This window comes from Mauremys reevesii, linkage group 18, assembly GCF_016161935.1.
Source record: "Mauremys reevesii isolate NIE-2019 linkage group 18, ASM1616193v1, whole genome shotgun sequence".
Lineage (NCBI taxonomy): Eukaryota > Metazoa > Chordata > Testudines > Geoemydidae > Mauremys > Mauremys reevesii.
In genome coordinates, this window is record NC_052640.1 from 5,569,240 (window position 1) to 5,586,993 (window position 17,754).

Genomic DNA, 17,754 nt, shown 5'->3' on the forward strand with positions numbered 1-17,754 from the left:
CAGAGCTAGAGGCTCCAGCATCTGAAAGGTCTGTGCTCATCAAAGTTGGCTTCACACCACAGCATGGTTAAAGAGCACAGTGGTTAATTGTTCGCCATGTCCACTGAAGACAGAACAAGAGGTAACTGGCTTAGAAACGAGGAAAAACTTTCTACGGATAAAGCTCATTAAGTAGTGGAGCAAGTTACCAGGGTGACGGTGGGATCTACATCACTGCAGGCTTTCGTCAGAGAAAAACTTAGTTCTCACCTTTTGGTTGGGTGCAGCAAAGTCAGATACTTTATTATTTTAAGCAATTGCATAGAGGGAGAGAGTGTGCTAGGACACAGGGTTTTCCCCTCCTGGCAGGTCTTTCTACAGGTAAACAATTACCAGAAGCATTTATACTTTTTGTTACATATAATAATAAGCAACAGCTGCATTTTGTTTATATATAGGCCATTTTGATATCTTATTTTTCTCACTTCCATTTAGACGCTAGTCTGCACTTCACCTTATTGACACACGGTCGCAGCAACTTCTTACACAGTGTTTTTTCCACTCGCCTTACCCAATTCTTGCTTTTGCAAACCTCACGGTATTAGGATTATAGCTAGCCTAACTCTGGCTAACAGAGGTAACTGTTTACATTCAAATCCCTGTCAGCTCTTGCTCTACTTCCACACTTTTATGAACAGGCTGGATAAACACCTGTCTGGGATGGTTGAGGGTTACTTGGTCCTGCCTCAGCCCAGGGGGCTGCACTCCATGATCCCTTCCAGCCCATTTCTGTGACTCTAGGGGGCAGCTGGGCCCTTAAGATTTCAGCCACACTGTGTTACCTGACCATGGTTTTAAAATGTACAGAAAGAGGAGGCGAGTTCAGGACACAGCGCTAAACTGGGCTCCTACCCCTTTCCTTCCATGGCAGTGTGCAGTTCTGCTTCCCGCCCTCCCCCACCCCCGTCATCTGACTCTCCAACGCTTGATCATAAGGCAACTGAGTGAAAGTGCCAGGGGCTCTTTGGAGTTTTGTTCTATCCAATCGAAAACCATTCGAGCAGGAACATGCCTCTCTAACCACTTGGGGGTCACAAGGCAGCACTCCTTGCAGTCTACCCACCTCCACCGAACCCCCAGGAGGAAGTTAGCTAGAGCTCCCCCCTTTGGACTGCGCTCAGTGGAACTCGTAAAATCACAGCTACTGGGCTGCCGCACCTGCACTAGGGCAGTGTAACCCCACTGACCTCACGGCCCAGGGGCGACGAGGGAAGCGTCTGCCACTGCACAAAGCTGTGCAAGCAGAGCTAGCTGGCCTGGGGCCCGCTGCAGGCTGCATGGAGAGGCAGGCCATTAACTGCATTTCCTCCATAAACCAAGCGCAGAAGCAGTGCTGAAGTTTAAATAACCTGGCATGTAATTAGTCTGTAGTGACCCCTGCAATGCAATTAAAGTGTAGAACTGAAAGGCTCTGCACCTCCTCTAAACACCACCTCACCCCTTTCAAAGGGGGAGGGGAGGGAACGGTAAAAACATCTTTCACAAGTTGCTTTAAGTCAGGCGAGAGCAGAAGCAGCCAGCAGAGCCAGATGCTGCACCTGGAACCTGAGGCTCCTACATTCAAGCCTGTGCTGAACGGCTTCTGTGATTGCAGAGCCCAGCGGGGTAATGCCCACTGCAGCAGGCGGCCAGACAGCTGCTTCAGGAATCCCGCTGGCTTGGCCTGGCCTGGCCACATGTCACACCAGAGGTGTGAGGGGAGACTGGGTGGTTGGCACAGATTTTTGCTCTTAGGACGAAGAGGAAAAGCACTGCTGATAGACACTAGGCTGGGAAACTAAAGGGTCAACATAGAGGCGCCTGTAAACGGAGGCTCTACCATTGACACTTGAGAGAAAAAATACCTGGTGTTATCAGCTCTCTCCTCATTCGAGGGCAATGTGTGAGCTCCTGCCAGAATCGCTTCCCTCCTGGGGAAGCGTGTCCAGCACAATGCACGGATGACAGCAGCAAGGCGCATGGTGTTGCTAGGCAGTGGCACCAGCTGCTGAGCGCTGGGGGAAAGGGAGGGGAGTGCCAGGATAGGCCTGTGGGCTAATTTAGTTTAGCCAACAGTCCAACAGGCCCACAGCCCTGGCCCAAGGGGGCCAGGATCCACCTTTGACGCCTGCGAGCCATCCACTGGGCACCTGGCTGCCGGCTCTGCTGAGGAACTAAGGTAGCGGCGGGGGGTCTGCCTGATCATTATGGGCCATGTGGAACGCTAACCCTGTGGTCTTAGCGTGGCCGCAGGCCTCAGGTGGGCTCCAGCAGCTACTCTAGGCCGGGCTTGGGATTAATACAATAATTAATTAAGCCACGGTCTAATGCTTTGGCTCAATTAACAGACCGGACGGTCCGAGCAGCGTTGGCTGGTTGGAACATGGGTGAGGCCAGCCGGCCCCAGGGGCGTGCAGAGAGGAGGGGCTGGCAGCTTCTCAGAGCGGGGGCGCAGCAGCTGCCAACTGCAGCCGTGCCTGGAGCCAGGGATGGGGCCGGTGGGGGGCAGCTGCTCTCCAGTGGGGCGATGGGGGTGGGAAGAGACAAACTTCCCCCTCTGGGACGTGCACACGTAGCCCCCCTGCCCCCTCATACCTTGGGGCGACGGGATGACCACCACGTAGCTGGAGAGCTTGACGTCGCAGGCCGCGCCGCACTCCAGAGGGATGGGGCACCGCTGGAAGTGGTGCAGCATGTCCAGGATGGAGGGGAAGCGCAGGTGCTGCACCCGGCACTGCCCCCGCTCGGTCAGCGAGAGCCGCAGGTGCTGCGAGGGAGACGGACGCGTTACAAAGCTGCTGGCTCGGCTGGGCAGGGGGAGCGGCAGCGAGCTGGGGCCAGAGGCTGGTGGCTGGGCACGGGCAGCAGACTTGAGCCCCAGCTGTGTCACCGGGAGCAGGTCCCTTGAGCCAAACACAACCGGTTTGCAACCTCGGGGTTTACTTTCCTTGGCAGAGGCGGGTTCTTTCCTTCCCTCACCCCAAGAGTCGGACCAGCCTGGCCTTGGTCAGGTTACGTCCTGTGCTGGGAGGGGTGGGATTGTCTCCTGCCATGAGGGGATGGCAGGCCAGGGGCAGGAGCAGCCATGTTTCCCCAGGGGCTCCGAGCCAGCCGCTAGTGGGGAAGGCTTCTGCAGGCAGGTCTATGGCTGTTCAGAGCCTTCCGCAAGGGACACAGGCCGAACACTGGAGCTCAGGAGGGACCTGGAAATTGCCCTGCCTCTGGGTCTTGGGCCAGGGGTGTTGGAGTCAGACACCCCCAGGGTAGAACAGCCCAAAGACACGCGGGAGCCTTGACCCGGGGCGCGTTAGAAACAAGGCTGCCCAATACCACGGCTGGTGCTCTCCGGAGGAACGCTGGCTCAGCAGGGAGAGGGGGCTGTGCCAGGGGGGGTCCAGGCCCCTCTCTGAATGGCAGCGGTCTGCGTGGGGAGGGCTCAGGTGTCCGGCGAGTCGACCAGAGGGAGGAAACCCTGAGCAGAAAAGCAGGGCTGGCGCCTCCCGCACCTCCCCCCGCACAGGCCCTACCTTCGCTCTTCCTTGGAAATTGAAGGTGAGGACGTATTCGCCCCTGCGGGTTTCGCTCTGTCGAACAAGGAAAACCCCGTGGCCTTCCAGCCCCCGCAGCTGCACGAGCTGGGCGGCTTTGACACGCGAAATGGGGCCGTGGAACCAGGGGTAGGACGAGAGGAACTGGTCGGTTTTCTGGCAGGACGGCTCTGGCTGCCCACAGTGCATAGCGCCTGGGGAGGGAGAAGAGCATTAGAGGCACGGCCGTGGGGACAGGCCCGGTGGGAGAAACGCTGCCACCCATAGGCCAAACCCTGAGCAGGGCTGAGGGGCTCTGGGAAAGCTGAAGCCTTGGCCACAGCCCAAGTGGGCCCAGCTGTGCCATTCCCTGGCAGGCTGCCCACCCCCACCCCGTGGGACCAGCGCCTTGAAATCCCCACTCAGCAGGGCAGGGCAGGGCTCCTACTTTGTTGCTCTCTGGAAAGCACCTGGCACAGCTTGGGCAGGACTTGTAGCCAATAAACCATCCTGAGCCGGTCAAACAGCAAAAGCCCAACTGGTGACAATGAGAACATGAGCAGCCCTGACCCCACGGATCTGGCAGGCGCTAGGCCCGCCTGACGCCTCGTTCCCCTCGCCACATCCCTGCTTAGCTGCCATCTCACATCATTACTGTGCGTCATGTGCCTTAGTGACAGAGGCCAGTGCCCCCCCCCCCTCGCCCCCAACATGCTGTGTGACAGGCTCCCCCAGCACCCTGCACGCTTTAGCTTTGAATCAGTCACTGGCCACTTCTGCTTTAGCCAGCGCCTGATTTACTCCAGGTCCTTCGCCTTGCGGTACCGGCCTTCGCCAACAGCACAGAGGGAGCTGTGTGACACTGAAACGCAGCGTTCAAACGATCAGTAAAACCCTTGTTTCCTGTCAACTCAACCTGAGACCCAGGCAACCCTAGTTCCTCTTTCCAGGAAACACAGGCACCAGCCTGACGTTTCAGGGTTGGAGCAGGAGCGAATCTCACGCTCTCCCTCCACTCACCCCCCACTTCCCAAAGCAGCTGCCGTCAGCTCCAGAACGGTTCTGGACGCCATGGTTCAGATTTAATCTCTTGCCTGGAAAGAAGGCAAAAGCAGCGTGCTAATCGGCCCCTCCCACCTCAGCCTCCCCTTAGGGGAGAACGCCACTGGCACGGTGCTGTGAATCAGCTTTGTGTGTCAGCGCCTGATAAGTAGTGTCTTGGCAGAGGATTGGGAGCACGTTTCTTGCAGGGACAGGTGAGCAGAGCAGGAAACTCTCAGAATCCTGCTCTGCAGGGGCCCAAGGGTGCTTAGCTCCCTCCCAGATCCAGGGGAGTTTAAGAGTGCTGAGTCCTTCGCAGGATCAAGCCCCAGATCAGCAGTTCTCCTGCCCCAGAAGCTGTGTAATTCTTCTCTAGGCTAGTGCTCCAGTTGCTGCCCTGGGCTGGTTGTTCCTCTTTCGCTCTCCAATCAGAGATCTTGGCTAGTTTCCTGGGGCTCCTCGCTGGGCTTCAGCACCAGCTCTCTCAGGTAGGAGCCACCTCTGCCCCAACCCACCGGAGACACTCCCTGGGTGACTGGCACTAGACACCCCTGCAAGTGGTGTCCCCTGGAGCCTTTCGAGCATGGCTGGGATCCCCAGGACTGCTGCAGGCTGGTAAAGGTCCGTCTGCTCCCTGTCTGCTCTGTTAGCCCTTAGCCATCAGGGACTCTCCCATGCAGGGCACTCACCTTGGGTAAGGGAGTCGGTGCTGCCAGTGGCAGGGCTGGACGCCACGGTGTCAGAGTGCTGGCCTGAGAGCAGCTCTACATCGGCTCCCCCGGACCTGCCAGGAAGACACAGGAAGGATGTCACAGCTTCCGCCGCCGAACCCAGGTGGAGAACCGGCTGCTCCACTCGGCAAAGCACCAGGGCGAACAGGAGAAACACAGCTCCCTTTGTGCAAACGTGCCAGGCAGAGAGACTGCCTGGACGGGAACGTGACAGCTCAGCCGCTGCCCAAAATTCAGGGCTCGTGAGGATATGAAATGTTGGGAAATTCCAAGTGTTTTTATGAATTAAAAAAAAAATCCGAGGGAAACAAGTTTCTAAACACTGCGGGGCTGCAGCACCATGGGGTCCTACTGCAGGCGCGTTCCCAGAGCCAGCGTGAGCAACACTCTCAACCGGCTGCAGGGCCCGGGCCATCGGCCAGCCTGCCCAAAGGAAACACACAGCAGAGCCGGGGAAAACCCAGCAAAGAGCTGCAACACCCCACCCCCCACCCCGCTAGAGTCGCAGGCCTCACTAGTAACAGGAGGGAGAGTGCGAGATGTGTGATTTTAAACACACACACACTCTCTCTCTCTCTCTCTCTCTCTCCCCAGAAATGTCCTGTGACCATGGGCAGGTCACAGCCCCGCTTGCTGCCTCAGTTTCCCCATCTGTCTCCACCTGTGTGAAGTGCCTTCAGGCGGTAGATGGGGATGCTCAGGAGAGGAGAGAAAGGACGGTGTTGGAGGTGGACGGGGGGGCTCTAAGTCAGGGCTCGGCCACCTGCGCCACGCGAGCCGATTTTTAATGGCACGCTGCTGCCTGCTGGGGGCCCGGCCCCCCTCAGCCTCCCCTTCCCCCCCCCCCCCCCGGCCCATCGCTCTCTCCTGTGGTGGCAGGAGGCAGCCAAGCTCGCCCCTCCCCCACTTCTTCCCCCAGCGTGGTGCTTTCCTGCCCCTCCCCTGCCCACTCCCTCTATCTGCCCCCGATCAGCTGATCGCCCTTGCAAGGGGGAGGGGGAGCGGAGCCACAGCTTGCTTGCTGCTCCGCAGAGGAGGCAGAGAAGAGGTGGGGATGGGCCCCTGGGGAAAGGGGTGGAATCGGGGCATCTCCCCTCCAGCCCCCTGCTGTGAGCACCCCAGCCCTCTGCCCTGACCCCCCCACACACCCAGCCCTCTGCCCTGACTCCTGCACCCCCCGATGTACCTCCAGCCCTCTGCCCTGACCCCTGACCCCCCCACACACCCAGCCCTCTGCCCTGACCCCTGCACCCCCCGACGTACCTCCAGCCCTCTGCCCTGACCCCTGCACCCCGCTACACATCCCCAGCCCCGCCACACCCGGGGCTCTGACTCTTGCACCCCACCTCCCCACCCCCACGCTGAGCACCAGACAGGAGCTCCTGCACCCCCCCACTCACACAGTCCCACCTTCACCCCCCGGTCTGGGGTCCCAGCTGTCAGCCCGCTGCCAAACTAGGTGAACGGAACTCCAGGCCGGCAGCGGGCTGAGCGGGCCGGCGTTGTAAGATCAGCATTTTAATTTAATTTTAAATTAAGCTTCTTAAACATTTTGAAAACCTTGTTTACTTTCCATACGACAATAGTTTAGTTATATAATATAGACTTACAGAGAGAGACCTTCTAAAAAACGTTAAAATGTATTACCGGCCTGCGAACCCTTACGTTGACGTGAGTAAGCGAAGACTCGGCCCACCACTTCTGAAAGGTTGCCGACCCCCTGCCCTAAGTCATGGGAACAAGGAGCACAGCAGGGACCGGGGAAGCAGAGCGCTTCGTAAATCACAACAGGGCTCGGCCCTGACACGCCACAGGGTATTTCAATAACAGGAAGCGCCTTGCTCGCAGGACTGGGCGATAGCCGGGGCTTCCGGCGCTTCCTCCCCAGGGAGCGGCACTGCCACCTCGCTGTGCCAACCCAGTGCCCCTCGGAGCCAGGCCCCCCTTCTCCCCTGGCCTTCCAAGCAGGGATTTGGGAATCACGCCAGCCAGCCCCTTCCGGGCGCTTTGGGAACACAGGCTGGCAGCTCCCCGCCACGAGCCAGGGAACCACAGTCCCGGAGCTCGAGGCCCAGCAAAGGGCAGAGACCAGGCTCACGGAGCGCGGCAGCACAAGCCAGGCTTCGGGGCTCCCCGCCAGGCCCTGCTGAGTCCTTCCATCTGGCTCAGGGCTAGGGCCCAATTACTCCTCAGTATAGTTCCCCAGCCCAGGTGACTCACACCAGGGATGCGTCTGGCCCAGCATGGCTGGGCTGGCTCACCACTAGCCCAAGGGAACCCGGCCATCACCGGCAGAGCCCAATTCCCAGGCAGTGGGTCAGGACGGGGGGAAGCCCGCGCCCCCCGCCCTCAGTCCACAGCAAGGCCCAGGCTCGTGGGACCCACAGGGGTGAGCTCGGCCTGGGAAACCGCCAGCCACACATGCAGAGCAGGGCCTGGCAGCCTGAGGGGTGAGTGTGTCCATGGGGGGAGCAGAGCCACGTGCCCGTGGGAGGAAGAGCCTATGAGGGGAGATGGTGCTCGGGGGCTCCTGGGAGGCGGGACAGGAGAGCAGCCCAGCAGGGAGGTGTGATGTTCGGGGCAGCAGCTTGTGTCAACGGAGCCCTGCTTGCAGCCCCTCACCTCCCGCCCCAGAAGCACCCGCAGTGCATCCCCCATCCCCCGACTTGCAGAGTGCTCCAGGCGGCACAGGCTGGTGCCAGCTGGCACAGGGGTCTGCCCGCCACCCAGGGAAGGGAGCCATTTGCTCTGCCCTCCCCTCGCTGCCATCCCAGCAGCAGCGTGCCGGGGGTGAGGAATCCCAGTCCCCAGCCAGCCCGGCTCCTGGCAGGTGTTCAGAACATCTGGCTCTGGCCACTTGTTAGGAGGGCTGGCTGCCAGGAAAGGCTTGGCTGGCACTTGGGGGAATCCCCACGCACCCGAGGGCAGGCTCCGAGCCACAGTTGCAGAGGAGGCTCCGGGGGCAGGGGCGTTTCCGTTTGCAATGCAGACCACCCAGGGGCTCCTCAGCTGGCAGGAGGGAGTTCCTTCAGCGCTTCAAGTGCTCCCCCAGCCGGCTGGAGGCTTGGGCAAGCTCCTTTAATGACACTAACTCTGCGACAGGCGTTTACGGTGGCACTGGCCGGCTGTATTTCCATATCAGTGCCCGAGCCGGGCAGCTCTGCCAAGTGTGCCAACGTCCCAGTCTCTGCCACCAGCGGGGGCTCTGTGCCAGGGGGCCGGATCCCGAGGACCCCGCCCTCCACGGGCACTGACCCCGTGAGCAAGTTCCCCCTCCCTGATGGGCTGGATTTGAAATCTGACATTTTCAGCACAGAGAGGGGAGGGCGCGAGTGGCCCAGGGAAAAGCCTGGGCAGGTCTCCCGGGGAGCCGCATGGCACTGGGCTAGTCTCACCTGCCCCCACTGGCTGCAGGAGGCTGGAGAAGCCAGGCCAGCCACGCTGCAGCCTCGTAAAGGGCTTTGGACTGTGGCTTGCAGCACCTGTGTCTTGATGCAGCCTCTTCCTAGAGCCAAGATCTGGGCACATGGAGCCCTGGGGCCTAGCAAACTGTGGGCAGACTGGCCTGGAGGGGCTCACTCACCCAGCTCGGCCTTGCCAGCTGCAGGCTCTGCCAGTGACTCCCCTGCAGCCCTCGCTCAGGGTGTCTGGAAATCCCGGCCCAGAGACTCCCCTTGGGATTCCCAGAGCACAGCTCTGCCCGGACCAATGCAGGGCCTGAGCCCCTTCCCTTCCCTCGGCCTCCAATGGGAGCCCGAGGCCCAGAGCACCCAGCAGGGCTGGGCCCTACATGGGCAATGTTTTCAGGCGCTCAGCTGCCCTGCCCTGTGCATTCGAAGGGCTCGAAGCCGCCCAGTCACTGAGAAGCAGAGTCAAGGTCCGTGTCCTGAGGCCCATGGGCGGGAGGTGGAGTTTGGACCGGGGGAGCACGGGGAGGGTAACAAGGGGCGGCTCCTCCACCATCTGGCCTGGGCATCCCTTCAGCTCTGCGTGGGGAACGTGTGCACAGGCGATGCCCACTGGAGTGTCAGGCAGGGGCCCAGCCCCCAGGGAGGGAATCGCATCCATCGAGTGTAAGTGTCAAGAGCCGACTGTTCCCAGCGTCACACGAACTCGGGGTCAACCAAAGCAAGCGCCCGAGCCACTGGCCCTCGCGCTCCTTACCCTCGGGCCGTACATTCTTTGATTTCGGCTGTCCAGGAACTCAGCTGCTGCTCGTCCCCAGCCTCGAATACAATGTCTGTGCAGTTATTCACCTAGACAGGAGAGAAGGTGAGTGTTGGACGGACGCCTCGTGGCACGAAAACACTGCTACCCTGTCCCGCCCGGGTCTCCACGGCCCACCCCACAGGAGCGGGGATTTCCGCTTGGGTCCTGAGAATCAGCTACAGTATCACTCCCACCAGCCCCTGGGAGTTCCCTCTCTGTTCTTCCCTCTGGCTCTCTGCTCCCCCGCTCTCCCTCCCACCCCGGCTGGGCAGCCATCTCCAGTGGAAATGATTCATGGCCTCTGCAGCGGAAAGGAAGGGGAGGAAGGAAACTCTTGTGGGGAAGGCTCTGGCTCCAGGGCGGGGAGATCTGGGCCACTTACTTCCTAGAGGAACTTGGCCAGTTACGGCCTCACATTCCACCTGCCCCTCACTGGGCCCCCATGGCTGGGCGGCACAAGTGACTGTGGGCAGAATGCTGTGCCTGCAGCCAGGGAACTGAAGAGTAAGTCCCGCACCATGGCCCCTGGAGCCCGCGGTTCTCAAACTGCACTGGCCCCCAGAGTCCTGGCTAGCTCTGCGACTCGTACCCAATTGCTTTTGTGGGCATGGGGCAGGACGTGCCAGCCCCTGGAGGGAGAGGGAGAGGACTGCTCGGGGAGAAGGAGGCCAGGCAGCAGAGCCGCACCAGGAGCAGAGCAGATGGGAGGGGGAGACGTGTGCTTTGCACAGGGCAACCTCAGCACAAACAGGGGCCAGAAGCCAGTGTGGCAGTCACACCTCTGGGAGCCTGGTCCCCAGCCTAAGGATGGGAGACCTCTAGCAGAAGAACAGGGCAACGAGGAGCGATGGCTGCCTCACCCGGTGCCCACAGCAGCATGGGCGCAGCTTGGGGGCCTGGCACATGCGCCTAAAGGAGAGGCTACATGTGACAGACGGTTCTCCCAGCTCTGGGATAGGCAGCAGGCAGAGAAGGGGACGACAGTCTGGGGAGGGGCTGGTGCCAGCTCGGTCGTCCCCTCTTGGGGAAGGAACGGACAAGCGCTGCTATGAAGAATCTGGTCACTGCAGCGTCTGCAGAGCAGCAGTGGGGGCGGGCACCAAGGAGGGGGTGACAGATGACAAACCGGCTCCTGGAAGCCCCCAGCCCAGATGCTGCCAATGACACAGGTAGCATTTACCATCCTTCTGCTGGTCTCCAGGGGGCCAGATCTCCCCCCAGCCCAGTGCATTATCCACACAAGGAAATACCTGCATCTAACCAGCGTGACTGCGAGCTGAGAGCAAGCTACCAGGCAGCGGCCTGAAGGAAACACCCAGCCCAAGCCAACAGCACCCACTCCCCCGCAAGCAGAAGAGGAACTGAAATTTGGCATCCGAGCTCCAGCGGACACGTGCTGCGAGGGGAGAAGGAAACCCCAGAGCCTGCGATGTGCCCTGAGGCAGCTGCTGAGTCGGTGCAAGGAGGCTGCTTGCCCAGACAGAAGGAGCCTGGCTCTGCTCCACCTGCACACTCGGACTGCAGGCCCCGGGGCTGTTTGAGCAGCAGCTCCGGCACCCATTTGGAACGTGCCGAGGCTGCGCCTGCAGGGAGAGCCACAGAGCCCACGCTCGCTGTCCTGTACACGCCCCAGAGCTGTCTCTAGTGACAGGGCCTCTGGGCTCCCCACCCCAGGCTCAGGAGCCTCTGCCGGGCCCCTTGGTGCTGGCAGGAAGAGAGCTGGGGAGGCGGCAAGGCTCTGGCAGAGGGCACTGCTGTATGACAAGCAGCAGGCACTGGCTGGCGCAGCATGGGCGTTAGCTGCCCCAACGGCTGGTAACTGCTGGCCTGTTTGAACTCAGATCACTGACAGGGGCAGAGAACGAGACACAGATTGAGGTCACGTGTTGGGCCGGCCCTGGAGTTTCACAGAGCATTCGCTCCCTGCTGCAGGACTCGGTCCGGGGCTGAGAGCCAGGCAGTAGATCTCTGGCCCCCATCCCAGGGGTCACTGCCTGTAGAACCCTACGGTCAGTCCTCGCGGGCCTTTCGTAAGGGCAGGGGAGATGCAGGCCCTACCTTGAGTACAAAGGTGTTCATGTTGTCTGGCATCTCGAGGCGGGTGCATCTCCGGATCTCTTGGACAGCGGAGCAGGTCGTGAGCAGCTTGGGTTTGGAGCACTGGAGAGAGAAAGAGAGATCGCTGAGCGTGCAGAACCAGAACCCCGGCACCCGGAATGACACAGAGCCCACCCGGAGACTCTTAAGGCTGGGCCTCATCCTTTGTGATGCTGAGCACCCTCAGCTCCCACCACCCGGCATGGGAACAGAGGGTGCCCGCACGTGGCAAGAGGTGCGCTGCAGGGAAAGCACCAAGACCTGCTCCTAATGGGGGCGGGGGGGAGAATCACAGACTTCGGCTCCCTGCCGACCTGACTGAATTGCTACTAGCAACCTTGTGGTGAAAGGCTCTGGGTCCTGCTTCTTGTCTCCAGGGCCATCCAGCATATCACCCAGCAGAGACGTACGTTGCGTGCCAAGATAGTAATATTCTACGGAGGAAGGTTAAACTAGTAAACAGTTCTCATCTGCTCTGCAGCACTGCATCTTGGCTGCTGTTCGTGACCCCTGCTGGAGCCCATTTTGGCTTCAGTTAAATGAGACAAACTTCAGAACAACTTCTGAGGCAGCCCCTGGCATTGCATTTTAACCTCTACTGTCCAGATCTGCAGAAACACAAACCAGGCCTTTGTGCTTAAGCAAATAACTGGCACAAGCTACCAAAACAAGGCAGCGGCTCTGCAAGGAATCACAATCAATATATTGCACAACATCTGGCCCTGGCACCCTCCTCTCAGACACGCGGCGCAGTCAGCTTCCTTGCAACCTCCTAATGGGATAAAAACAATAGACACCAGCCTGAAGGCAGCTGATCTCTAACACATGAGCTGTGCTCTTGCTCCTAAGCTTGCAAATCTGGGCTCCTTGCTTTACCCAGAGAAGAGCTTCAGAGCCTCATTGTTTACCCCCTTTCAAGATCGACATGTGCAAGCAATTGCTTTTTAATCAACAATAACTATGGGAAAGTACTGCAAAAGTAAACTACATTACCGCGTAATCTGGTTCCCAGATGCAGGCTAAGTTTCCTCCCACAAGTCGGGGCTGCCAAGTTGCATGGCCCTACTGCCATACGTTCTCTAGGCCTCCTAACCTTTCGTCTCCGTCGTTCTCGGAGAACTAAACCATCAGCCTGATTTTCAAATCCCTATTTATAGGCCAGACTGCACAGAGCGCAAGTGGAAAAGGCACCAACATTTCCAGGGCTGTTCTCAATTAGGCCTTTTGTCGGAGTCTGAAACATTGCAGTTTTGACGCTGCAAATCAGGACCCAGTGCTCAGCCAGCATGAAAGGTTCGCATGCCTCCTGGTACCCCCGGGCAGGATTCTGCAAACAGCTGTCAAAAACAGAAACTCTCTGTGGCGGGACTTCAGTGGAGTTACACCAGGGGAACGCTGGGCCTGTGGACTTGAAAATCTGACATGGGATGCAGCTCTTTAAGTTTAAAAGGCATGATCAAGATTTTCCAAAGTGGCTAGTGATGTGGGATGCCCAATTGGCCACACCTTAAAGGGGCCTGGTTTTCCGGGCATAGACGATCAGTGTTACAACCGTGCTCTAGGTCTGTGTACATGTAAAAGATAAGGTGCCAGTAGAAAATACACAGTGTCACATGGGTTTGCTACAATGAGAATGTCGTGCCCTGCAAATGGCTCCCTCTGAGCAGCTCTTTCCATCAGCTCTAAAGATGGGGTTGGACGCGCCGGGAGGCCCCTTTAAGGTTCTGGGGTTGGTAACCCCTCAGTAACCCCTTTGTAAAATCTTGGCCCGTGTGTTTTTCAACCCCCTCACCCCACGTTTTGTTATCCAAGTGACTAATAAACAGGAGAGGATTAAAACTCCATGAATCCTAAACAGCGAGTTTACTTTTCACTGTGCTTGCCGTTTGTTTAAACCCAGATCTGGCCCCAGAAAAACAGACTGGAGAACTCGGGCCTTCCACTTAGCACAACGAGAACATTGAGCCAGTTCCTAGCTGGCCAGAATTCCCACCACCAGCATCAGCGGCACATCCTCACATTTTCCTATTCCCGGACATCTAACGAGAAAGTGCCTGGGTCCAATCTATCCTGGCAGCCTTGGATACATTCCTGACTGTTGCGTGGGCTGCTGCGCTGGCCTCGAACTGAAACATCTGTCCGATGACCCTGAAAATCCCTGAAGGTGTAAAAAGGATCCCAGGAACTGCTGCTGGGCTGGGCTGCTCAGCTGTGGTTTAAAAGAACCAGCACTTCTTCCCTCTCCCCGGGAGAAATCTCCCTGAGCCCCAGGCTCTGGACACCCTTTCAATCCTAGTTATATCTATAGGTTTTATGGCCCGCTCCAGGGAGGGGAATCCCACCCTCTGAAAGCTACGCAGAGTGCACAGGACTTGTTTAAATAGGCAGAGTAAGCTGGTGGAAGGAGCCAGTCAACCTGACTTCAGTAAAAGGGCAGGGGCCCAGACAGCCCTGTTGCAGAAACATCATTGGTCAACCCCTAGAAAAGGGAGGGACCAGAAGGAACGGGGCCAACCAGTCAGGTGGGGTAAATCAAACAGGGTAAGAAACAGGAAGTGCCAGTCTGTTGGAACCCTGGGATGGTGGGTGGTCCCCCAAAGGAACAAAAGGCCTCCCCCCGCTGATGAGGGAGAGCCACGAGGGTCTCTACAGAGCAGGTACAGCCTGGGCAATGGCAGAGCAAACATTCCCCACCCTTTCCCACCATCACCTGCTCTGTTCCAGCCTTTGCTTCCAGCAAGGGGGCCAGTTAATACTAACTTGGCAGGTGGTTTCTATGCTGTGGACACCCATCCACTAAAAACCCTCATGCTTCATGGCATGAGCCAGCCCCTGTGAGGGGTCAGGAAGGAACTTACCCTAGGGGCAGGTCACTCCATACATGGCAGCTAGGGGGGTTTCTTGCACCTTTCTCTGAAGCAGCCTTGTCAGACAGAGGACCTGGACGAGGGCTGAAGGCACACTGCTGTGATCCAGTTGTATTAACATCAGTAGGACTAGTCACTGGGGAGGAACCTGGATGCTCTCTCTGGGGCAGGAAGAAACAGACTCAAGGGGAAAAACCCAGCGGGGATCAATTTCCATTTGTCAGAACCATGTGGCTTTTCAGATGGGCCCGTATGTGTGAAAACACTAGCGTTGTTATTACTTCGTCTTGAAACTAATGAGCCATTTTGAAATCCAGGTGAGCAAAGCTAGTTAAGGAAGGAAACCGAGGCAGTGACACCCCTTAATATTTTTACCAGAAACCTTTCGCTTCTGGGAGCAGTTACCAGCCTCAGCCAATGACCTGGGCTTTTCCACCGGGATCTGAGTTAACATCTTTGGTTGGGATGAGCCGCGTGATTCATTGGTGTCCTACAGAGCAGCAAGGAAGTAATCCCTGCAAAGCTGCTAACAGATGGTGCCTTCGTGGCCAGCGCAGAAAGTGTCCCTATGCCAGATCATCCAGCCCTTGAGAATCGGGACAACTAATCGCCCCAAAGACCGGCCAGCCCCACGCAGAGAGAAGTCACCGGGCGATGCTCTGGAACTACTCCATACGAAGCCAGTCAGGACTCTGGGGAGCCTCCTCTCTGTGAGCAGACTGTCTCCAGAACAAGAAGCTTACATGGCTCCCACCTTCCTGGGCCTGACCTCGGAGCATTCAGCATCCTCTTCCCACACCGTGCGCTTCCCACAGCGAGTCCGCCCAGGCGGGGTCCTGGGGAAGCCAGAGGGCCCTGCACTCCAACTCCGCAGTCAGACGTGACTCTCAGCCAGCCAGTAAAACAGGTGGTTTATTAGATGACAGGAACACGGTCCTAAACAGAGCTTGTAAGTACAGAGAATAGGACCCCTAAGTCAGGTCCATCTTGGGGCCAGGGAGGCCAGAGCCCCGGAGGTGAGGGGCCAGGAGGTCACCTGATCTCTTTGTTCTCCAACACCTTCAGTCGGCACCCATGCAGAAGAGGGGCCCAGGCCATCAGTTGCCAAGAGACAGGGGGTCGGCCATTCTCTGTGCAGACACCATCACACTGGCTCTCTAGGGCTCTGCAACAATCACACCCCCTTATCCCACCACCTAGATACTTAAGAACTGCATGGGGGAAACTGAGGCACCCATACAGTATTCAGAGAAAACTGTGAGACCATTCCCACTTCATCACACTGTGTCAACGGGGTATTTAGTGAAGGGAAAACATGTTGAACAAGTGCAATTATAAATGAACAGTGGCAAAGCCGGCTTGGTTCAGCGTCTGCGAAACCCTCACTCAGACGGAACACAGAGATTCAGTCTGAGGCCCTGAACTTGGAGCAGGTTGGCGCTGGGGTCTCAAACCAAGGGAGTGGGGAATTATGCTCGTCAGTTTCACGTACAGATTGCTCAGCCAGCCTCATCCAAGCACTGAGGAACTGGCCACCGAACGCCACCCGCGCGGAGCTCACTGCCAGGAGAATGAGGCGCAGGGGCAAAACCTGCCCCGTTCGAGGGCTTGGGGGGGGAGAGGGGAGGGGGAAATGTTGCAGGGTAGTTCCCTGGTGGCCTGGACTGAGCCGGCTTTAGCCTGAGCAGCAAAGTGTGCCTAGGTCTGAGAGACACTGAACTCAGCCCCCCACTGATCGCTGCCCTACCCCATCCGCCCAGCTCCAAGGCTGTCCCCCTCCCCCGCCAGGCCACCGTTCTCCCAGCCAGTTCTCCGGGGGCCCGGCCCCAGGCAGGGAAAGCTCCTCTCCTACCTGGCACTGCCAGAGCTGCCCAGGGATGTGGCTGGCCTGACGGAGTCACTGAGCAACGTCCTAGAGCGTGCCCACTGTTACCATGCTGGGACGGGACACACACAGGAGGCCATGCTGACGAGAGGCCCTAAACTGGCCATTTCCCGCCCGTCACAGTCCCACCCCCAGCTCAGCAACAAGGCAGAGACAAGAGGTGCACTTTGAGCTACGGCCCACAGGTCACCAGTGTTCACAGGCCAGATTCACCTGGGCTTGATATGGTGCATTCCACTGACATCGCCAGAGCGGCTCTGGATTTACACCCGCGTGACTGAGGGCAGAATCTGCCCCCGGGCGTCTCAGTCAGCCCACAAGAGTGAACTACCGAGCTGACGGCGATGGGCCGCTGCTCACCCCGAGCACCGCGCTGGGAGCAGCCCACGAGGACATCCCAAAGGCAGGCCACAGGTGGGTGGAGGAGACAGGTGGCCACGGAGCCAGCTGGGCCTCACTAGGGAGAGGAAGTCAGTGTTTTGAATAGCACCCGAAGCAGCGGGGACGATTTTGCTCTGAGGTCACAGACGCCACGCTTCAGACACAGACTCGCCACCGGGGCCTGGCAGGGACTCCTTTCCTCCCAGCCCCGTGGGCCGCACTGCACAGCCAGATGGGGATTTCACAGCCTCCTCTGGGAGTCAGGATCTGGGGCAGGAAGGAATGCTGGCTGGCTCTGCTGCAGCTTCTCCTACGTTCCTGCCATGCCCAGAGATGGACCTCAGCCCGAGCCCAGATCCAAACCCCTTGGGTTCTGGGGAGTTCTCCTCTGCCCCTCTTTGGCTCCCTTACTGCACGGCTCGGGGCAGGCATCTCAAACTGAAAGCGGAAGGGCAGCCACTGAAGTCGCAGAGAGGCAGCACGGTCTGACTCCGGCATGAGAACAACCCACGTGCTGAATGTTGCGCTTGCTTCGTGCCCTCCGGGAACCGAACCCCATCAGGGCACCATCACAGCAGCCGTGCCCACCCCCTCGTCACAGCCCTGGGAAGGCTTCACCCCTCTGCATTCCAGCAGGCAAACAGCTCGCTTCCCATCCAAGGGCCCAGTCCTGCTCCCATCGAGGGCACTGGGTGTTCTGCCGCCGAGGCGGGACTGGGCCTTGGAGAGTTATTTTTCAGCCCACCATTCCAAACTCAGACAGAGGCTTTGGCTTCTTGGGGTTTGTTTTCAGTCAGTTTTTCCTACACCCCCGACAATGGGAAAAGTCTCTGATGTTGGGTTTCCCATTCTTCTGTGCACATCTGGGAGCTGGGCCATCTGCAGGGCAGAGTCTGAGGCTAGATTGGACGAGCTTTCAGGGAGAGGAAGCAGCAAGATGTGCACGGACAGAGCTCTGCTGGGGAGAGACCAGGGGTTCTGCTCACTGCTTGGGAGAC

At 58.6% G+C, this 17,754-nt stretch overlaps 1 protein-coding gene across 3 annotated transcripts in view; it reads right to left on the minus strand.

The window, feature by feature from the left end:
• Positions 1 to 17,754, minus strand: part of SH2B3 (SH2B adaptor protein 3) — a 93,487-nt gene that overhangs the window by 3,302 nt on the left and 72,431 nt on the right. For all 3 annotated transcript variants that reach the window (XM_039504969.1, XM_039504970.1, XM_039504971.1), the window contains exons 3-7: positions 11,585 to 11,686; positions 9,482 to 9,573; positions 5,276 to 5,370; positions 3,546 to 3,760; positions 2,614 to 2,785 (exon numbers count right to left, since the gene is read on the minus strand). In XM_039504969.1, the coding sequence (XP_039360903.1) occupies positions 2,614 to 2,785; positions 3,546 to 3,760; positions 5,276 to 5,370; positions 9,482 to 9,573; positions 11,585 to 11,686 (676 nt within the window). The remainder of the gene's footprint in view (positions 1 to 2,613; positions 2,786 to 3,545; positions 3,761 to 5,275; positions 5,371 to 9,481; positions 9,574 to 11,584; positions 11,687 to 17,754) is intronic.